Source organism: Parambassis ranga, chromosome 19 (assembly GCF_900634625.1).
Source record: "Parambassis ranga chromosome 19, fParRan2.1, whole genome shotgun sequence".
Taxonomy (NCBI): domain Eukaryota; kingdom Metazoa; phylum Chordata; class Actinopteri; family Ambassidae; genus Parambassis; species Parambassis ranga.
This window is the reverse complement of record NC_041039.1, coordinates 19010512-19034064: the sequence shown is the minus strand read 5'-3', so window position 1 is coordinate 19034064 and position 23553 is coordinate 19010512. Positions and strand designations below refer to the sequence as shown.

Below are 23553 nucleotides of genomic sequence, written 5' to 3'. Positions count from 1 at the left end.
GTCTGCAGGTACATTCCTGTGCTGGTAAAATGACATTTATTCCTTTCAAGCTTTCACCAGCTACTCAGGTTTCAACTGACCACAAGTTCACAAGTGGTAAAGAAGGACAAGCTGTGGTGGTTACAAAGGAAGTTACACAACCTGATTTTTTTTTTTTTTTTTTTTTTTTTTATTGCTGAAGCTGCACAAACAATATTTTCAAACATCTCAAAGCTACCCACCTCAACACTACTGACACAATGTTGGCAGGATTAAAGTTATACTGCTGACAGGAACATTGTTAATGTTAATTACAGGCTTTAATAGAGAGAATTGTAATGTTATTGACAAGCAAATAAACTGATAATGGAAGAAGAAGATTGATACACCACTGCTTCTAATAACATCTGACAGACAGAAATGGTAACGCCTCAGTTTATCGTAAATGTCGATGGAGTTTAGCTTGTTAGCCTGCCAACAAGTACGGCTGAGAACCATCACATGGATATAACCACTTATACTGTGAGTCTGGCATCCTGTGGGCCAATACATTCATTAGATGTTGGCATGTTTAGGTTCATTCTGCCATCCTTCCGATGTTATCCCATTATTTTTATTAAAACTAGCAGATGATTTGAGCCATATTCTCCATCATTTTGGAATCTGTTGTTGGGTTTGGTGATGTCATGTGTGAGATGAGGTATGTAGATGGTCCACAGGCCTCATAAAGAAACATTTTCCTGACAGACTTTTGGAATTTTGCGAAACCCGTCTTTTGAATGGAAGCGGTGACAGCAGCATGTAACCAGTGGGTGGCTTCATATTAAAGCATTACACACCAGAAAACCCAGACTAGGTGTCCTTAGAGCCAAAAGTCAAGTAAAAAATAAAGTTGAAAGCACACCAATACTTTTTATTATTAAAGAAAAAACTCAAAGTATGGCTAAGCTGAAAGAGTCGTTACTCATACTGTAAGCTGGAAGATGCTGTGACCCTCCTCTGGTGTGAACTTCATGCCAAATGCCGGTGTGGTGAAGTGGAACAGACGCACATAGAGAAGCAGAGCCTGGCGTTTGGTCAGGTACGACTTGACGTTACTGGGACCTCCCTGGTTAGGGTCTCATGCCTGCTAATGTAAAGACATTAAATTACTCCATGCATCAAATGTAGTGAAGAGTTTAAAAGACTTAAGCCAAACTGTTTTTTTGTATGTTTGTATATCAGTGCACGCACACAGTGTCATTTCTCTTTGTGACTGAAGCTGCAACTTTGTCATTTGCCCTTTGCTTCATTCCTCAGCTGTCTATTTCTGATGAAGAAGCTGGGAGGCTACAAACAAGGATCGCTATTTAGGGTTGAAGCCGACACTCGACAAACGCTTTTCCACTCTTATTGTTCACACTCCGACTCAAGAACAGAGGGGCTACACGCCAGAAGAAGTCTGACTTCTGCACACAAGGAGCAGTCACTTCAACTGGTCCTGTGTGGCAGCAGTGCGTTCAGTATGTTAGGTCTTTATCATTAGCACTGACTGAATAAGCCGATGTGATCGAGCCCGATTTGCTGCTTAAACGGCTGGTAATCCTCCCCAGCAGTCAGTTGTAATGTGAAAATCAAGCAGCTGCACTCTGGCATGCCTAACAGCTCACCGGCGCTCTGCGTGGCATTGGACAGTCCGGGTGCCAGCGGGTGAGCAGTGCACTGCAAAAACACGACAGTCATCCCAGGAGTCTGGAACTTTCTTTATACTGGGAAACAAGGTCATGGTGAGGGGTTTTTAAATATAGACCTCAGTTCCACAACGCTGAACCTGTGCCCAAAAATCTCCAGCAGCAGTGTTGATTTACAATGAACAACTCCTCTGGTACAAAGAAGGGCTGGAGGGTTGTTGTTATGAGCCCCCTGTGGGCTATAAATCAGTCAAAGCCTGCTCCTGTTGCCCAGAAAATGGTTTGAAGGGCAGACGCACTTCATGTCGACTCAGCCCTGAGAGCGATAAACCCTGGTTTAACATGTAGTATGAACACATTTACAGCATGTTGAGGAAAAACAGGCACTCAAAGAAATGCACTTCAAGGATGTCAATGCATTTAGAAATGTGTTCAGAGCAGCTTCACCAAGGTGGCCAAGAAAATGGTGGTGAAGCTTGTTGCAGATGGGAGAAGTTTGTCTTGTAACACGTGTATAATATGTGTAATGAAAAGGTCCTCGTTTAACCCAAACCAAAATCTTCTCCTAAACCAATGAGTAATAAAAAGAGTCTCGCTGCCAAAGACACTTACCATTAGTGAGAAACTTGCTCCTGGCTCCGATCGCCAGCTGTAAACAAACAGAAATGTTGCACTTAGATGTGTCTTACCTTTAGTTTGAGTCTAAGGTAGTGGAGCTCCATATATATATGTGAACTAATATACAAAGCTTAGTTTTATTTCTGGACCTATTATAAATAAGCAAGGGAGTCGATGGGTGTACATATTTTAAAATGTTCCCGTACTCCTAACATCAAAGAAAAATCAAAAACAAGCACAGCACTCAAGCATAATCACATGCACTGCAGTGCGACTTATCTTGGCACACAAAAGCTGTCCTTTAATAATTTAGAGATTGGACTCAAATAAGCAACCACATCAGATCTGTGAGAATCCAGAGGCAAAGTCCACACAGGAGCTAATGATAGCACACGCTAAATATAGCAAGTCTTATTGGGTGTGAGTTGGAGGGTGGAAAAGGGGGTATGGTAGAACACCACAGTAATAGAAGCCAGCACCTCACAGTAAATCAATATTTTTATTTCACTTCAGGCATCTCAATGTGAGACTGAACTATGAATTGGACCGATGTAGGGTTAATGAGTGTGTCAAGGAAGAAAAGGTAACTTTTTCACCTTCGCTAACGTCACATCGGCTGATTATTATTATTATTTTTAGAACACATTTTCACACACATGCAACAGAACGGGATGAGTGCCAAAAACTATAAAACCAGCTCGTCCCGATTTCATCGACTGAGTTTGATAAAAATAACTAGACCTCATCCAGCTAGCACCCTCTTGTGGTTGTGTGAATAAGTGCATAAAAAACATCAGAGAACATCAGAGCTTCTATGAAGCCCATCGAAGCTTATGGAGAGCGTTTTTGAGCAGTTTCTTTTTACCAGGTATTAACTTGGATCATTTCATACGGAGGTTTTTGTGGATTTGCTTGGTCTTGTCACTTTTCATGCACTTATCAGAGGAAGGCGTTGGCTACATAAAAAGTCGTTTCAGTCATTACTGTTGTTTTTTTTGTCACGATGGGCTGAATGTTTATACGACCCATTACTGCAATATCATCATATAATGAAGTTAAACAGAGCACGACACTTTACTCAGAACATGCAATCGGTGTAACACATCACACATCACACATCAGTCACATCATGCCTGGTGGAGTGTGCACTGTTACCTCTATCCCTCATCTATTTGGTAAACTGAATGAAACAAACAGGACAATGGCACCATTAATCCTTAACAGAACATTACATAGCAGCTTTACAGAGGAGGTGTGTGATTGTGTGTCTGTGTGTGTGTTACCTTTCCAGGCGTAGAGGCCTTCTTAGTTTCCCACATGCCACGCTTGTTACCAATGTCACTCGATTTCACCTCCTGTAAAATAAAAGACAGTGTATAAAGAGACGTAATAATTTCATCCAAAAAAAGAGACTAAAGAGGAAAAAAAGGTAAAAAACACAAGAAAAAGCAACTCTTTTTTTCAATATGTACTATAACTTCAAATACTGGCCTCTGCTTTAATTGGTTAGGTGTGAGGCACACTGTTCTTTTCACCATTGTAAAGACAAAACTTTCCCTCTGACATGTAGAATTAAATGTGAATGTATATATAAGTCTTTACACCACTGGATACATTATGTCTCATTATATGTGGAGATTAAGTAAATATTAGTGCAAAGCAGTACCTTCACTAGTCTGAAGAGCAGACAGAGAGCAGGAAAAGTTTAAGTGAGGACAGCTGAGAAACAGAATGTAAATAAAAAGTACAGAAGCAGAAATAATTAGCAATCAAAGCATTAATCAAAATGATATTGACACAAGAATATACAAGCACTATAGACTGCTGTACAGCTTCATCCCATCAGGGGGAACTATAACCCCAAAAGTAGCAGTAAGTGCTTCTTTGGCCAAGACGTTTGATACTAAAGATATCTGGCTCGTAAATCTTCTCTTTGGAACTCATGTCATCGACGAACGCTCCAGCGTGTGGACATAGAGTAATGTCTCCAGGTGACCTAATGGGATCAGCAACTGGTGTCCTTCTTCAAGAAAAGGACAGGGTGTCCCCTCAAAGTTACAAATGACCTCATTTATACCTCATCCAGATTCAAAGGAATACTCATTCAGTTTGACCTGTAGTTTGTTAAGTCTGTGTATGTGTCTATGCCTCAAATATAAGGTGTGTCAAACACAAACAGAACCTGAGATCACTGTTCGAAAGCGCTGCAGCATTCATGGGCTGTAACATAATGTTAAAATACCTACAAAGGCCAAAGTGATGGATGTTTATGATGGATGTTTATAGAGGTGTTGAAACAGCTGTGCAACAAGATATGTGCCTGACACATAGCTGCTGCTCTCTGCTTTGTGTTGGGTTATGATGTCTGCAATAATGAGGAAAAAGATTTTCCCTCTGCACAGTACTTCCTCAGGTCTGGGATTACAAAGCACACTTTTCTAGAAATTGTGAAGCATAACACAGAGGAAGTTTACCGTTTATTGTATGTGGTTATTAGATGCTGTTACATAAACTGTCCACATGGTGGCACTAGACTCCAGACAGCAGCATAATCCTGTCTGGGAAGGCAGAGGCCAACAGAAGATCGGCATGCTGATGTGCAAATGAGCACATTAATGTGTGGAGAATGTGAAAGGATTATTCCAAAGTAACACTGGTGTTTGATTTACATTGGTGTGTGAGTGTGTGATGAAGACGAGGACTTATCCGGCCTTACTGCTGCTGCTGCTGCTGCTGGTGGTGGTGGTGATGCTGCAGGGGCTGCTGCAGGTGCTGGCTTCACCGTCTTCTCTGCTTCTGCAGACTTCCAACTGTTGACACGCCCAGCCACGCCTCCTTTGATGCTAGCCAGGTCCTGGAAGAACAAAAAAAAAAAAACATTTAAAATCTCTATGTCATCGGCTTCTGTTCCTCTCTTCTCCGGTCTCCATCACCTTGTTTGCAGGAGCCGGGCTTTCAGAGGGGTTGCTGATGTTGCCTTTCTCCCACATGTTCTTGATGCTCCGTGCGCCTCCTGTTGGAATATCTGCCATCTGAGATTTGGGGGATTTTACATCTTTGTTTCCCTGTGGAGAGAGATGGAAGGGACTACTTTGTGACAGATGAACATCCATCAAAGAGAGGACATGGAAAAACAGGAAGTCATGATTTTAATGTAAATTTTTAATTTAAAAAAATTTTATATTTTAATTTTTTGAAGAAGTTCTTTTAACTACATTGAGAGACTTTAGTTGGACTTCCTGGCTACTGTGATACAAAACATTTAAGCAAAACATACGATTGAGCTTAAATACTAAATTATTTAAATTACATGTATGAAGTACAATCCTGAGGCACTATGGTATTTGTTAGGTTATTAATATGAAATAAAGGATGACTGAACGTTACCTGGACGGCAGAGGCGTACTGTTCCATTCTGTTGCCAATCTTGGAGACGATCGGAGCGTGTGACACTCTGGCTGTGGAGCTGTGTGGATGAACAACATCCTGGACATTAATGCGACCAAAACAACCTGAGGTCATTTATTTATTTATTGTAGTGTATTATTTTGTATTCACCTTTTCAGAGCTGATTTGTTGAGGAATTCTGCCTTCTCTCCAATCTGTTCCAAACAGAAACCAGCGTTTTATCGACACGATGAAAGACATTTCGACCTGGTCAAGCTTCATTCTCGTCTCTTATGTGACCCCCCTGAGAAGCAGACTAGTCTGTCCCTGGGACAGGAGGGACTCACTGTTCTCAAACACTATGTGGATTAGTGTCTGAGCATGGGAGCCAAGACACACACACCAATTAATTATACTTTCCATGTACACACACAACACAACACAATTCTCAGCAAACATCCCAAAGTACGCTCAGGAACACGACCCTGTCGTGGTCTATGTGAGGTAGTGTTGCCATATTTGAGCACAGACTTCTTTTTTCTTTGTTATTCTTGTCAACTAACAATATACTTTATGGGTACTTCATATCAGGAGCAGCAAAAAGCAGAGTGAGCAGGAACCATGCCTGACCATAGAGGGAAAGATAGAAGAGCTTTTCTTGAAATGTCTCATGATGACATATGTCAGTATAGCCCATAGTGATGATGTGACGAACACCTTATGAAGCACAAGTTCAATCAGGAAGACTATCTTCACTCTTTCATCACTTCTTTCCAACCGCCTCTCCCTCATCCTCCTCTCACTCGTCCCACCTTCTCCCTCGCCCCTTTCTCTTTCTCTGCCTCCCACTTAATCAGCTGGTTAATATAGAGCAACTCCCCCTCCAATCAGCGGCCGAGCCGCTCCTCTCCTGCCCAATCACTGCTCAGCAATTCACTTAAAAATCTCTCCGTCTCCTCTCCAGCTGTCTTTCGGATCAATTTCGGCAACCCTCCTCCACCCCGAGCTCCACCAGTTCCTCATCAGGACAAGGTCTCTTATCCCCTGCTCTTCTGCTCCTGCACCACCACCGGGTCTAGAACCGGGGGGATTCCTGCCTAAGCGGCCTCATCTCCTGTCCTTTCCCCCTTCGGATGGCGGTCATCGCATCGGGGTCTAGAACGCCAAAGCACATTTCATTCATTCATTCACTGTATTTCAATAAATTCTTTCTCATCTGAACATCTAATCTCTCCTGATTGAAATGAGGGTTGTTATGTTTTATGAGCTGTGTCCACTGTGCCTGCTTCGCTGTTCCTGCTTGTTTTAAGCTGTGTTGTTAGTGGATATACTGCAGTTTATATTGTGTTTGACGTTCCTTATGTGCTTTTTAAGACCTGAAATAAACTCACCTTGGAGGAGCCTTTGGGACTGATGGCAAAAGCAGGTTTAGCAGGATCCTCCCCCATCTGTTTCTTCTTCTCAGCAGCCTCCGCCCTTCTTCTCTCTATCTCCTCCTTCATCCTCTTCCTCTCCTCCTGTTAAAGGCACCAAACCAATCCTCAGTTGGCGATTTGTTTCTATGTTGTTATCTATGAAACCAAAATTCATTCTCACACTTTCAATAAAACGTCTCACTGCTGACCTGCTCTTTAGCCTTCTTGTCCTCTTGTTCCTGTTTTTTCTGCCTCTCCTCCTCTTCCAGGATCTTCCTCCTCTCCTCCCTCTTCTTCTTCAGCTCCTCCAGCTCAGCCTCCGCACCCTGCTGCTTCTGCTTCATCTTCTCAAACTCCTCACTTTCTGCATTATTGCGTCTGCGCTTCAGTTCCTGCAGCTTACGCTCGGCCTCCAGCCGCTCCGCGTCCTCCGCCTTGGTGGAGGGAGGATTGTCCCTAACAATCCACAGAAAAATTCAAACCTGACTTTCTAAAAGCAAACTCTTTGTACTGTTAGCTCTAGTTTGGGGCTTGGATGCTTCGGACCAGTCAGCAGCCACTAAAAGCACTGGCAGTCACTGACTGGTACTCGTTTGTTGTGTGTATGTCTGTTGTGTCTCTGCTTTCTGTGCAGGTTCCCAGTGCACTTCCAGTGAAGCAAGTGGATCATCCACAGCTGAGTCCACTTGGCTCTCATCAGCACACCCATATCAGCTGGAGGTGTGCGCATGGCCGGGGCCAATGGGCCAACTTGTGGACGCGACCAGAGGGACTTTTTAGTTTTGCTTTTGTGTTTGATTTACCATTTTTTTTTCATTTAAGTAAATAAATTTAATTCATAGTCACTGTTTCCGACTGCTGTCTCTTCCTCAGGCCTGGGTAACATTATTGTTGCTTCCCCTCATCCCCTGGACTAATCAGGGAACGTAACAATTGGGGGCTCGTCTGGGATCTTTCTGCTGTAATCGCTTCAGGACCTGCCTCGGACAACGCCACAGCTTAACCAGCTTTCAAAGATCTTTAGCCGCTTGTCATGTTCCTTTAATATGTAGATCTGACTGACGGACAGAGTTCAGCCAAACATCAGCCATATTATTAATGTTTCAAAGGCTCCTGACCTTTCCCAGCAGTTTCCTGCAGTAATGTCTCAGCTGCTTCTGTAACCTGTCAGGTTATATTAGGCAGCATCAAAGAAGCAGGAAAGAGAGACAATCCTGTTTGAGTCAAACACACAGTAAATAAAGACTCATTTCACTGATACTGACTGCAGGATGCCGTGAGTGACCAGTCAGATGTATTAAAGCCAGCAGGCTTCATGATTTGCTGTCATCTGTTGTGTATTTCAGATATACCAAGAAGGAAACTTCAAGCAGAGGCTAACAGAGGAAGAATGCCGTGCTTGAAAGGTTGTTGGGTTATGAGATAAAAGAATGTACCTGGATGTCTTTTCTGCTTTCTTGAATTTGTTCTCAAAGAGAGATCCATTCTGTTTGGCTGGTTCATTCTGGAAGAGAAAAACAATCAGGCTAAATTCTACAGAAAAAAACAGTATTTAAATCTTAAATAAAAAAAACACTTGTACCTTCTCCTTGAACCCAAATCTCTTCAGCTTCTCCTCCTTTACAGAAGAAACAGAAAGGATTAAATGGGAAGTTCAGCTGAAATCCATTAAACATGGTGGAGTCGTGTCCTAACAGATTTAAGGTCAACTACAGCACACTGTGACAGAACTGTGACCGCAGAACCGTGTCACACAGAACATATCTGCAGAGGCAGAACAAAGCCTCTGATTAATCTGAGGGATTAAAAACATTTTAATCTGTATTCTGTTGTAGCATGAATGAGGTCTTTAATACTGCATGTTCATTTCCAGGTTTGTGTTTTTGATGCATGTCTGGTGAAAAGGCCCACTGTCATATCGTTACCTCGTCTTTCTTCTTCTTCTCCTCCAGCTCTCTCTTTTTTCGTTTATCCTCTTCCTCTCTTTTCTTCTTTTCTTCAGCCTCCTTTTTACACTTCTCCTCCTCTTCTTTTTTCTTCTTCTCTTCCAGATCTTTCTTCTTCTTCTTCTTCTCTTCCTCCTCCTTTGCCTTCTTTTCCTCCATTTCTTTCCTCTGTTTTTCCTCCTCCTTTTTCCGTTTTTCCTCTTCCTCTTTCTTCTTCTTTTCCTCCATCTCTTTTTTCTGTTTCTCCTCCTCTTTCCTCTGCCTCTCCTCCATCTGCTTTTTCTGCCGTTCCTCCTCTTCTTTTTTCATTTTTTCCTCCATCTGCTTTTTCTGATTTTCTTCTTCTTCTCTTCGAAGCCTCTCTTCTTCTTCCTTGTTCTTCCTTTCCTCCTCCTCTCTCAGCTCCCTTTGTTCCTCCTCCTTCTTGAGTTTTTCCTCCATTTCCCTTTTTTGTCTTTCCTCTTCCTCTATCCTGAGCTTTTCTTCCATTTCTTCTCGCCGTCTCTCCTCTTCTTCCTCTTTGCTCTTCCTCTCTTCACCCTCACTGTCAACAACATCAGGAGAGGCTTCCTCCTCGGCTTCTTTCTTTTCTATACTCGTCGCCTCCACCTCTGTTGCTGCAGCCTTCTCCTCAGTCTCCTCCTGCATACATGAGTTAATTATTTTCTGATTTGTATACACATGTATGAACATGGTTAAAATGGTGCAACATAGAGAGATCACACCTCATTTCTTGTGTATGGTGTTGAATCCTCAGCAGATTCCTGTCAACAGTAAAACATGTCAGAATAAAAATAACTTGGAACATCCTTTGGTGTTTTTAACCATAGAAATACACCTTTACCTTCTCAGTCAATGTCTGCTCCTCTTCTTCTTTATTCCAAGAGTTAGTATCAGTGTCTGCCACTTTCTTCTCCTCCTCATCCTCTGTCATTTGTCTATTGCTGCTGACGGAGGACTGCTCCTCCAGAGCGCCGTCTGTGCTGTTGCTGATTGTGGGGTCGAGCTCCTTCTGCCTCTCCATGGCCTCCTTCATTCTCCGCTGCCTGCGCTCCTCCCTCTTGGCTAGGCGCTCCAGCAAAGCCTGGTCATCGTCTGCTGCTACACTGCCGGTCATGGAGGAATCAGTCTCCGTCACACTGGAAGAACATGAAACAAGTTTAGCCTGAAAACTTTACGTTTGTTTAGAGTTACACATTTGCTGCTAATGAAGCGCACACAACCACTGATTGCAACTCCAAAAGTGGAGCCTGGCAGAGATTCAAAATGGGCCCAGATACTTCTGCAAATATGCCCATATGTCAAATATGACAAAAAGTTAAGGACTAAAGAGGCTTGCTATATAAACTTAAGAAGTTTGTCCTAAAGTAAGGTCATGTTTGGCCAAAAACAAAAAGTTGCTGGTCAGTGCACAAAACCTGTGTGTTGGCTCAGGTATTTGTTATTAAAATAGGCTCAAAACACTGGCCATTGCTGCCTGTGCCGATGACCCTAGCTGCATCATAGTAAGATGGCTGACCCATTACAAAGGCTCCTTCTAATCCAGAAATGTGGCTGCCTTCCGCCTCCACAATTCTTATACTTTTTGCAAACCAAGGCAATACTCTGCACTATAAACAGAACTTTGATGGCTAGGTGACAGGGACAGACCATCTATAAGGCCAAATAGTGTTATAGTTCAAGGACCCAAAAACAGACCAACTCCACCAACTCCAGACCAAGGCCACAATATCCAACAAATACAAGCTTTAATACAACACACACTGAACAGAGCAAAAAACACAAACATGAAGTTGGCTAAACCAACAAGAAGAGACATCCAAAATGCAAGAAAAAAAACACTGGCAGCAAGTGTTCAGAAGTCCCTAAGGGACAAAATGGCAGAGAACCAGGGGTGGAGAAGTCCAGAGGAGCGGGGAGACCCGAGGACCACATAGACCAGGAGACTCGGGGGGGCCGGGCCGGTGTCCGGCCGGGTGCTAGCTTTAATGTCTACAGGGAGCAGTGGTGACGGTTTAGGAACAGGCGATGTGAGCCCAACGGCAGGCGACGGAAGCGGTGATTGGAGCAGGAACACTTGGAACACGGCTTGGGCTGGAGAGGTGGCTCAGACTGTGGACTAGAAGGTAGGCACCGAGAGCAGAGCTAGACGATTAGGGTCTCCAGCAACTGGATTAACTCGGAATTGTTTCCTTAAATTCTGCTGCTTCTCCTCCAAAAGTTGTTCATGCTGCCACCAGCGTGTGAGGGTGTGTGGACAGTCCATGTCTGTGAGACCAACTCTAGTCCACAATAACCAACAAAAAGAAGGCTTAAACCTTATAACCGAAAAAATCCAATGCACATAAACCCAATAAAACTGGCTCAGAGGATCCAAGGAAAGAAAACAAATAATGAACAAACGACAGATCTGAAACCAACAAGGAACACGACACAGGGAGCAGGTGAGGAGACACAGGTGGAAACAATCAGGGCGGGGCCTGTAGTCACGGTGGCGGGAAATCAAGTGGAAGTAGGACAGACAGAGTTGAATTTCAAAATAAAACAGGAAGTTGAAGGAGGACATAGAAAATATCGACTAAACAAACCAGAAGACAGACAGACAAAATGCAAGAAACGAAACTGCTAGAACTAAAACTGGGAAAAGTGAGATGAAAGACTACTCAACAGGATGAAAACCCTGAATTAATAATTCACTGTAACTCTCAATGTTCATTCCTGATATTTTGACTGGTGACTGGGGTCCTGCTGACAAGTAATATTGTTGGATCTGCAGATAAGGCTCCTATTATGGCACATTTTCTTTAGTTCTGTAAATCCAGCAGAGCTCATTTCTACTGTCCAACAAACAGCAAGTCAACAGATCTTACTGAACCCTCTTGCAACTATGTACCTGTTGGTATTATTCATATCGGTGATTTCAGAGTCTTCCATCATCTTCTTCCTCTCCTCCCTTGCACGTCTCCTTTGCTCCCGAGCTTCTTCCTCATTATCATCGTTGGTGTTACCCAACCTGAGACAGCACACATAAATATTCATTTATAAAATGATCGATTTACATAAAAAAAATACTTTAATCTAATCCCCACTAGTGGTTAAATTTCACAGTATGTTACTGCAATCTTTTGAAAAGGATGCACCAGTAGTGAATTTAAAGCAGCAAAAATGGACTCTTTACTCTTTACTAGGCCAGCACACCAGTATCTTTCCAAGCATTACCAGGCTTTATGAGGCAGGGAGAGAGCTTGAAATGGCCCATTGATAGCAAACGGGTATTATTATTTCCCTCTGCTCTTCCTGGAGCCACACGATGATTTACAGATGTTGTGAGAGGAGGAGAGGGATGGGAACCACACAAATCTTTTCAGTCTTCAAAATAGAAAGAAAAGATTTAAACGAGGTGGAAATCCAATAAATCCACAGGCAAAGGTTCCTTCAAATGGTCTGGGTCATCCCCAGAAAGGAAGTAATCCAATTAGATATTGCTCCACCACCCACAGGGGACATGAAACATCACAAAAGAAGGGAAACATGGTGAGAGCTACTTGGCGAACTTCTTCCTCTCTCAGCAAGTGGAAAGAGACCAAATACTCCTCTCAAACACTCACAGCCCAAAGGCTTCAGGGCACGACATCATGTGCTGAAATAAAAATGACAGTCAAAACATTCCAGTGTCTGCAGCATTTAGAGTGAGGGCAGAAAGGGCAGGCTGGCAGAGCTAGCTGCAAGACTGTGAGAAAATTGGTAGGAACGCTCTTATCGCTGGGGCTTGGAGGACATATAAATATGACAGCACTGAACCAAAACAAGATGTTGAACTTTGATGGATTGTATGGACTGTGTGCAGTTTTGGTCATCACATGAATGAAACTTTGTTTTCAGTTTAAATCCTTTAATAAAAATTCACCAACTTCACCAACCAACATGAATCCATGATGCAAACATACCATTAATGATGGCTTTAGATTGATTGAAATGCAGGGACAGTTAGCTGTTAGCTGCACCCCATCCGTCACTTTGTATTACAAAGCTCTCATATAGGAAATGTAATACTGAACTAAACAACCACTCAACCAACATTAGAAGGAATCCATGCCCTGGATGCTAGCCTGCACGCATGAGCACACGCTGCCTGCAGTTCACATAACAGCCAATAGGTGTCACTAGTAGAGGTTTTTTGATTGATTGACATTTTCCTTTTAATACTATTTTGAGATGTGTCCAAACTTAAATGGAGCTTGGTACGTAGTACGATTACAGACTGAATGTTTTTTTTTAGCTTAGTACAAAGAGACAGTGAAGGAGGGAGTAAACTAGAAAGAACAGCACAGCTGACAGACTATACCTAATGAGCAAAGAACTGAAATTCATCGCCCAGTACCATCCAAGTTCCAGCTGCTCGACATTTCCATCATACAAACATGCAACACTTAAACATCTGTCCGCACACAGAAAGCCTGATCACTGACACTGTCTTTGAAACCTGTCTCAGGGATTATTAGAGGACAGTTTGAAACTTATTCGAAGTTATTTTCTCCCTTGTTTGGAATGAATTTCACAGAGATCACATAGAGTCTACATGAAGATGGTTCCTGTGTGCATATGTGTTTATATATTGTAAGAAAAGATTACTCACTTTTCAGCATCGATGCGCATCTGCTCTCTCCTCTGCCTCCTCAGCTCCATGCGGCGGTCAAAGTCATCGTCCATGTTGGCCAAAAGAATTTCCTCACTCACTCACTGAAAGACAAACATACTGTAACATTAGCAAAAAGTCTATTTTTATACCTTTTTTCCAACAAATTAAAATCAAATAAGCCATTATCAACTCATGAGGTCACAATGAGCACAGTATAGGAGACCACCCAGCACAGTTTATTGCATACAAAATAAATAAAAATACAGTGCCTGTGGGCTTACAGTACCTTAGCAGCAGCTATACTTCAGTCCATGGGCAACAGTGTCTCCTGTTTTGTCATACATCTGTGTCAGCAGTCTGGTTTATATCTCTGCAGCACAAAGAATTCCTGCTTGTTCTTTCTGCAACTTTAACTACCAGAAAAGGCAAAGCCTGCCTCTCTGCACTCCTCTTTTCCTCTCCCAGCCTTCCTCCTCCTCCCTCTCACAGCCTGACTCCTCTCTCCTCCTTCACTTTACCCTCCCGTCCCAAACTGGGTTCCTGTTTGCCATCACTTTTCTCAGATGTGCCTGTGTTTTCAGAACTGAAACCACCTCTCTTAGCTTATCTCCTTTTCTAATTTTCTCTCCATCCTTCTGCTCTGTTTAAGGCCACTTTGCTTATAGAGCTGATACACAGTAATCCATCAAGTCCACTCTTAGATTTGACAGATAAACCAATTAAGCATCATGACAGCAAAGTCCAGGTCCCCAGTGAGTGAGTGTGACAAGAACTTCAATCAACACGCAGGACCTGGGGCCATTTATTTAGCTACAAACAATTAGTTATAAACTTTATATAGTAATGATGATCAGGGATAGAGGAGTGTGATCTCTGTTCCTACTTTTCAAGTGTCTCAACTGGTTTTGTAAAAAAAGAATCATTGTGTTATTTCCACTGATAAACTGACACAGACACACTGGGCGGGCCAATATTTAAACAGCTTTTGAATTACATTAGGTTAAGATAGCAGTTTGGGTTAAAACAGACCCAACACCATATGGACCATTCAACACAAAACTGTCTCGCTCCCCCATTTTTCGCCATTAGGACAGGACCCACCCTCAAAAACACATTTGACACACACTATACAGATACAAACACAGGATGTGAAACAGTTATTTAAGTCAATATCACAGTTTAACCACTGCTGTTGTTTTTTTGATGACCAACTGTCAAAATCTGCAGTACCTCTTGTAATCAATGGGCACCACTGACTCAATAAGCCTTCCATTAACAACATCCATCCATCCATCCATCATCCGAACCCGCTTCGTCCTGCAGTGCAGGGTCCCATTTACAACATGATTTAAAAAATCCCTTTTAATTGACACTTGCAGTTTGGCACAAGGTCACACTAAAGAGGGCCACTTGAGAATCATTGCTGTAGCATCAGAGCCTCAGACGAGCCCACCAACAATGAGCAGTACATCATAATGGGACACAAGCATGTAACAGTTTAGTTTTCACAATGGCCAATACCATATACAGTCACTGCGGCTTACAAACAGAGGCCTTTTTCCTGAAACCCCCATTACATGTACAACAGGGCTGTTTAAAGCTTTCCAGGAAAAAAGAATGACACCATTTGGCCTTTTAGTTTAGTCCTTCCTGGAAAACAGGAAAATGGTTCATTACATCGCACACAACTTTCAGAGTTTGCTTAAGTTTAAACTGATCAGTCACTTTTAATCTGGGGGGATAGATTATCATTTAAAAACACTACAGACGTGGGTTTGTATCAATATACAACATATATTCATCACATTAAAGAATGAAGCAGCTGAGATTCTATTAAAATGGGAGGTTACTATAGTTGTAACCCATGTAGCAGTTATTATATAACATTATAAAACAATCGGCCCTGTTGAATTTTTAGTTAAGAAGCACTGATCGTCATTAATTAAGAGAGAAATCTCTTAATCGTAATCGATCGTCACAACCTCCAGGGCTCAGAAAAAGAAAGTGAAAAAGCCTGCAGTTCCTCAAATGACCACTTGAAGAGCTGAAAGTTTTATTGAACTTTAGGCTGATGTAATGTATAATGGAGTCTTTATATATTTATGGATTGGTTTGTTATGCATCACTGGTGGGGCATATCAAACTCAGTAAGCCTGAGAGTGGCCTACTGGATGTTACTGGATGAGTTTTGTAAGATATTAGATCCATAATAATTACAATAACTGCAAGGCCCCTTCTCTATTTATCCCAGCATTGTGTACACCTGTCCTAATTGTTTATTGTTTGACTTATTGCTTGACTAAATGTAATAACATCAAAGAGTGGAAGAGAGTTTTGTTTCTCATGTATAAGTAGCATTTAGTTTGGCTGCGGGCCTTATATTCAACCAGGAAATGTTCAACAAAGACATGCTGGGAATGAAAGCATACAGCTGTTCTCTCTCTCTCCCTCTCTCTCTCTCTCTCTCTGTGGAAATCAAACCAGGACAAGTTGCGAGAGCAACAAGGAGGAAATCAACTGTGCTGCATGATTCACACTCCTTTATGAGCAGCAGAAATGACAGTTATCAGATTTCAAGTAATAGCTACACATACTGTAACAATAACTGCTGCTAGCCTGGCACAGCTGTTTCATGCTTTGACTTGTTGGTAACAGAGATCCTTTAGATGCTCCTTTTTTCATAGTTTCACTGATCATTATTAGTCATACTGCAATCAGACAAGGTTCTGGTTAAAGGAAAGTGCTTCAATGCTCTTATAGATAAACAGTCACCACAGAGGCGTTGGCAATCAATCAAGAAGCCACAGCTGCTTACTCCACATGACCAAACATGGTCACTTATGAAAAAGTCCATGAACAGGACACAAATTCCTCACGGTTTACAAGCCACAACATGCTGTAGTGGTGACCTTTTGCTTCTGCCCATTAAAATGGTTGATTTAGCGCGTGCTTGTTGTTTTGTTACTGTAACCTATCAAATAGAAATGAGAGGAGCCGTGTTATCATCTCTGGCTCTGCAGCTCCTCTTCTTCAGCAAAACAAAACAATTCAATAAAAAAAAAAACAGCTCTGCACCTGAGTAACCACAGATAAATACATAAAATACCAAGTGAATATTCAATCAAAGCTGAGCCATAGCTTCCTCTGCAACTGGGTGCTCAATGGAAACAGATACAGCTATGTGCACTCCCCATTCTTCATCCCAGCAGCTTCAGATGGCGTGTTTGGCCTCCTTTTAAGGAAGCACACAGCCAGTGTTAGTTGTAGTGTCCCAGCTTGGCAGGGTGCAAAGCCGTGGACAGGGAGAGTGGTTTACTCTAGGAAATACCTTCTGCCACACCAAGTGGCGACCAAAGAATAACGTATATTTCCATTGAATTCACCATGATCAGCTCTCCACGAGGCTGCTGGGAAAGGCCTATTTCATAACATGAGACATTAGTATTAACGAAGGGATGTTTGCCCGTCTGATTGGTAGGCTGACTGCAGGTGAATGAGCCCATTACAGTCAGAACCACCTCTGCCCCTCCTGGAAATGTCCTCATGTGGAAGCCCACTTTGCTCTCCCACCTGTTACACCAACGAGCAGGCGTCCTTCCTTTCTGTCAGATCACACCACAAAGATTCAGACAACAACATCAGCAGCTGAATTCCCCCTCTTGTCATGTTTCTCATCTGGCAAATTTGACTCGCAACTTCTTTTTAATGACTTGTGTGTTTGTGTTCAAAGAACAGCTCCCGCCCCACTGTCTCTGGTCACAGTGTTTGGATCTTGCTAATTTGATGCAGCATCATCCACAGCCAAACATGTCATCAAAAATAAATCTGTGTGTAATGTTCGCATGTACGCAGCCGGATGTGTTGTAAATGACTTGGTTAACACACACACAGCTGTTATCACTTTCAACTTTCAGTCATTAAGAATGAAGTGAAAGGATGCTCTGTAAATGACTTCCAGTCATAAAGCCACAGACTGCTGTGTGGTTGTAGCCTTAATCTTCAATACCATCTAAGGAATAGGAGTCTGACTTGGCATGTCAGCAAACAGCGTGTCCACAGCCAGGCGTCTGCTCAGTGTACGAGCAACAGAAACTGATGGCAAATTATAATATTTGACTCCTGTACCTTGCAACAAGACTGTAAAGAGCCTGAGACCCCTTATTTAACTGTTTATATTGTGAAGCAAACAGGCCCAGAGCCTTAACATTCAGCCATCTCTGCAGAAACACGCTATATAGTGCAAAGTTTATCTTCCCAGCATCATAAGAATGACTTTGCTTAGTGCATATTAGTTGTCATTAAGTCATTTGGAATATTTGAGACAGAATTAAAGCAAATTTTCTATATTGTAAAGAAAAAGGCAGCAATCATAAGTTGTCAGTATCTATATCTTTAGATCAGCGTGTGAGGATGAGTCAGTGGACTCTCTCTCTCTCTCCTAACATTACTACAGACACTGTTTTGTGATTAAGTTGTGTTTATGGCATGAATGACTCAAAAGCATAGAGCTACGTCGGAACCAGAAATCAAAATCCAGATTTGATGACATTTACCGCCTTATTTTTAATTTCCGTTAACAAGTAAATGATCTTTTGATTAAAAAACAGCTCAACAGCTGCCTTGTCAACATACTACATGATGCAAAATCAGTTTTCACCAGCACCTGTACATATTTCTACACAACAGCATCTCTCTTTTTTCCTGCAAGTTCCTTACACTATGATCATCACACTTACCGAGCCTGCAGACCAAAGCGACTGTTCCTGATGGAAATCAAGAAAAGAAGAGCAACCGGGGGTTTATAAGCGGAGCCAGCCGTGAACAGCTCCGCCTGCTCAAGCTGCAACGTTTCACACACTGAGTGTGTGCGTGTGCACACGTTGTAATGCAGTTGATACCCATTGACATCATCAAAGATGTACAGTGATCTATGCTGCTACAGATAGTATGAGGACAATGAGGATCATCATCACATTGATCTCTGAGTCTGTTTATTTCCATGCAATTGTCCAAGTGTTTCCTCCATCTCAGCCCCAGTGGTTTGGCCAAATTACAGAAGTGTTTGAGAAATGAGGAGCCACTCCTCTGATTCCAGTTGTGGTAGCCCAACAGACTGTTGTTAATTGTTTCCAGTGGGCTCAAGGCGACCAGAATCTCAATGTCTGTACTTCCAAAACAACCAAATCTGTTTGTTTCTATTGCTTAATCCCCAAATTTACAGTTGGCTTTGCGTCATTGTGACATCTGAGATTGTGTTTCTCGTTGTGAAATTATCTGGCATTTCCTTGCACTCTGCCACTTAAGGTTGGCACCAGAAGTGAGCCAACCTCAACAGACCTCCATCATAACATCAAACTTTACAGCAGAACTTATTATGTTTACAGCTAGATTGTTAGTTTGCTAGGCAAATCTTCACCCTCTTTCTTCTTCTTCTTCTTATTCTTCCGTACATTAATGGCTCAGCGTATCTTCAGCATACAATTACCGATTTCAGCCATTCAACTATCAAAATGTTCATCTCAGAGAGGACATTCCGGGTCAACTTCAATTGTATTTCAAAAAAATTATAGTTTTTCAAATATTAAGCAATTTCGGTGTCATCTGCCAAATGTATCTCCTCCTACAAATTTCAAGCTACAGACTCCATTTTAGTCTTGAAACGCTCATTAGATGCTGCTCTATCAAACTTGTATTCAGAATTTTCTAATTCCGAATCGTTTCCGCCAGGCTCTCAAAGGTGGAGTGGTTTTTGAGGTCTCCTCTGCTGTTACCATGGTGACAGGCTGACACACAGAGGCATACAAAGCTCTGAATTGCTGATTCTCCAGCAATTCAGATCAATCCTTCACATCGGCATTCAAAGCAATGCTTCAGCTGCAGCAATCAAACTTGCATTTTCTTCAGGAAATGCCCTTTTCTAGTTTCCTTTTCATGTCTATCTTTATTCGACACACGGTTAGCATTATGTCTTTGAGGCCAAAGATGGGACTCTTTGGCCTCAAAGACATGGGACATCATCTATTTTTTAGCTGCCAAAGTCTACAACAACAACAACAAAATGTAGCAGATGATTCATTCCCTGAAAGGGACACTGACCGTCTCATGGTCTCTATTGGACTACAGTTCACAGTATTCAGCGATTACAGTACATGTTACACCTTCACACCATGATCATGCATCCATATGATGGGTTCAGAGTGAGAAAGCTCTGAACCATAACCGAAAAAAAACTTCATGACTCAGAAATACTGTAAGCCTTTTTTATTCCATCACACAATCTCTTAAATAATAAGGTGTGAACAGCAGGGAAGACCGTGAGTCATCTTACATAAATATATCAGTGTTTTCTACCCTTTCTGTTTCTACAATACAAATACATGTTCATATATTTTCCCTTACCCAGTGTACCAAACAACAATAGCGAGTAAAAACAAGACACCAATGATTCACAGTACATTGCATTCAGACAGAAGAGACACAATACAATGGACAGCAAAGCAGTAACATGTGCCACAGACAGTAACAGAATGAGAAGACAGTGCAGAATTAAGACTATTTGTAACATTTTTAACCCATGTTTTAGTCCATGTTATTAATGGTCATGAACCAAAAACAGTGCTTGTATTTGACACATATTTAAATCAAATGTATAGCATTGCATTGCATTTAATTAACATCGGGATGGAAGGGAGATCCTCATAAAACCCTACTTAAAAGTGCAAAGCTTAAACCAGTTATTCTACCAACTGTTAGCCACAGTACGTCAGTGTTAATTCTCTGTTCTGTGTATAAACCACACAGAAAAACAGATCAGGCTGTCTGACCTCCTGAGGAGAATACTTAAAAGTATGAGTAACTTCTATGCGGGGGGTTTCAGTGGGCTCGCATATGTATATTATTTCTGCGGTTAAGATTGTGGAATGAACATCCTGGCTCATTTTTTTATTTTTGAGGTAAGATTTGTGAATGGAGTTCTTTTATTCTTTAAATACTCTGCTTGTAAAAATAGCTGAATTACTACTGGAGGCACGTGTTTAAAATAAAAGGGTATATTCCTAAAACTAAACAAGAAAAACCTGCTTTACAAAGGATGACTTCATAACATTGTTACACATCTGCAAAGTAGAGTCATCAAGTAAATGAGCAGTAACCACTTTTTAGCCGACGTACAGGCAGAATATGGGCTGTCGAACCAAGGGTTTCTTCAGTGCTTACACAAAACATACAACCAGCCTGGCCAGCAACCACACACTCTGTGCCCAGGTCCTCCCCACTCTTACACATCACACTGTGATTTATTGTTACTGTTCCATATGTGTTACTCAGGCCTGTTGAGTTTTAGCCTAATAAACAGTGCACCCAGGCAAAAAGGAACAGAGCTATGTTAAGTCTTACAGGCAGTCCGATGTTGTTCAGGTTGAGGGTTTGGCCTTTCCCTGGTCTTCCACCTTTTTAATGGCAGCCTGGATCTTTGCCTGGTCTCCCAGCAGCTGTCGAGGTTTCACAGGCCTGAGGTTCTCATCCAGCTCGAGCAGCACCGGGATCCCTGTAGGTAAAGTCACGTTGGCAATATCCTCATCTGATATACCTGTTGGAAAAAGTTGTAACATTAACATTATGCATATTTTTTTCATTTTATTTGCACAATATAATCACTACTGCTAATATAATTATTCTTTTAAGAACATTCTGTTCCACTATTATTATTATTAAAATATTATATATATATTAAATATTTTAATAATAATAATATAATATTACCTTTTTAAAAATATTTTATTATTATTATTTTTAATATTATATTATATATAATATAATATATATATATATATATTATTAAAAATGTAAGTAAACATAGCAGTAAACATGCAGTGAACAGAACAGTCTAGTCTGGTATTGTGCTAGCTACATGCATGTAAACACAAAAACTGCTCATGCATCTTACAATATATAAATATGCGTAGAATAAATGGGCCTGTATCTGTCCTGTATCTGTCATATTGTAACCCATAGCAACAGTCACTACGTGCTAAATGACTGCGGCACATGGAGCAGGGCGTACAAGTGTGATAAAAGGTCAGCAGGTTTTTCATGGCCGCAGCGTAATGTAATATAAACTCACTGGCCTTTTTGCAGGAGTTCAACCTTCCATTTCTGGAACTGAAATATGTGCTTCCAAATTCAATGACTAGAAACAGCGGTCTGTAGAGTTTAGGAGCAGCCACTGATTCCAGCTGTAGGCATTCACAAAGACAAAAGCTCCGTCAGCTGATCAGTGCTCAGCTCAGCGGCATACCTTCCAGATGTTTCAGCAGGGCCCTGCAGCTGTTACCATGAGCCGATATGAGCACAGTCCTGCCGCTCTTTATCTCTGGGACCACAGTGCTGTCCCAGTAAGGCAGCAGTCTGTCCAAAACCTCCTTCAGGCTCTCAGCTCGGGGCAGGTTCTCCTTTGGGACATCACATGTGGTGTATCTGCGGTCATTGTAGATTTCCAGGTAGTACGGGTGGGATTCTTCAATTTGGGGTGGAGTAACGTCGTAGCTCCTTCTCCACAGCTTCACCTTCTCCTCTCCGTGTTGTAGAGCCATCTCCGCCCGATTGAGTCCAATCAGGGAGCCATAGTGGCGTTCATTAAGCCTCCAGGACTTTATAACGGGCACCCACTCCTGACCCATTGCCTCTAGTACAAGCCATGCCGTCTGGATGGAGCGGCTAAGGATGGAGGTGAACACTAAGTCAAACTTGTAGCCCTGCTCCTTCAGGAGCCTGCCACAGTCCTGGGCCTCCTTCACCCCATCCTCACTCAGCTTCTGGTCAACCCAGCTGCAGAAGCGGTTCTCTTTGTTCCAGGCTCCTTCTCCATGCCTCAGCAGGAACAGTTTGAACTTGGACATCCGAAGCACTGGCAGCAGACACCTGTGCACATTCAACAGAAAAACAACACGTTAAAGCAGAACTAAAGATTCTGCACACATATCAACAGCGTACTCTACACACAGCCTGAAAACAGATCTATCCCGTTCTTGGACGCGTTACCACCAAAAGGTTAGAGGTGAACGGGCTGACCGACAGCTGTTGGTCATTAACCGCATTAATTCATACGTTAGACACACAAACAACAGACTCAGAGCAAAATATACACGCACTTGTCGTATTTGAAGTTACTGGAAGCGGCTAAATACCGGTTTAGCTAACCATTAACTGAATAGACCGGTATTGCTGCATATGTTACTGCAGCTCAGACCGTAACAAAAATGGACCCCTACTATAAAATAAAACCACAGGAATGTAGCCACGTCATCGCAAAATGAGCAGGATATTGTGAAAATGTCGTCTTACCCCGTGTGTGTATTTAAATCCGGGCTTAAAGTCGCCGGTTGATGCTGCTGACGGTCTGCAGGACACGCAAAACTCAGCGTCCCCCCCCTGTGTGTACGCACTGATGAGTGACAGCACCATCGTCCAATCAGAACGCCGTAAATCACATGTGGGCGGTAACGCTGGCAAATTTACCCCCATATTAGGAGTGGCTGCGGCGAATACAATGGAGGGGGGCGGGAGGGACGCGGGAAGGCCCGGCTGCAGATGTGTGTGTAGAGACCTGCCGGAAAACTGCTGCTGATGTTCTGTAGCGGGGACAGACTGTGGTACACAGGCTATATATATATATATATATATATATATATATATATATATATATATATATATATATATATATGTGTGTGTGTGTGTGTGTATATACATATATATATACACGTATATATACATATATATGTATATACACACACACATATATATATATACGTATATATATATATATATATATATATATATATAAACAATAAACATGAAGAAATTAAAATCAATTAAATCATTGAAATTGTAAAGATGCAAGC

At 42.0% G+C, this 23553-nt stretch overlaps 2 protein-coding genes across 2 annotated transcripts; both read right to left on the bottom strand.

Annotated features, from left to right (window-relative positions):
* Window positions 1-191: 191 nt before the first annotated feature.
* On the bottom strand, window positions 192-18494 carry LOC114451706 (non-muscle caldesmon-like). The gene is made up of 18 exons (XM_028430503.1): window positions 18391-18494; window positions 13652-13755; window positions 11909-12028; window positions 9860-10154; window positions 9741-9779; window positions 9379-9657; window positions 8995-9045; window positions 8652-8687; window positions 8506-8573; window positions 7279-7525; window positions 7046-7171; window positions 5826-5869; window positions 5655-5733; window positions 5201-5332; window positions 4984-5121; window positions 3551-3622; window positions 2262-2298; window positions 192-1108 (listed from the first exon to the last, which is right to left on the bottom strand). Exons 2-18 carry the CDS (start codon window positions 13723-13725, stop codon window positions 1092-1094), a joined length of 1854 nt encoding a protein of 617 aa, XP_028286304.1. The 5' UTR covers window positions 13726-13755; window positions 18391-18494; the 3' UTR covers window positions 192-1091.
* A 1466-nt stretch (window positions 18495-19960) lies between these two features.
* Window positions 19961-23093, bottom strand: bpgm (2,3-bisphosphoglycerate mutase). Its single transcript, XM_028431106.1, has 3 exons — window positions 22997-23093; window positions 21951-22573; window positions 19961-21242 (listed from the first exon to the last, which is right to left on the bottom strand). The coding sequence occupies exons 2-3, from the start codon at window positions 22549-22551 to the stop codon at window positions 21067-21069; spliced, it is 777 nt and encodes a 258-aa protein (XP_028286907.1). The 5' UTR covers window positions 22552-22573; window positions 22997-23093; the 3' UTR covers window positions 19961-21066.
* Window positions 23094-23553: the final 460 nt, after the last annotated feature.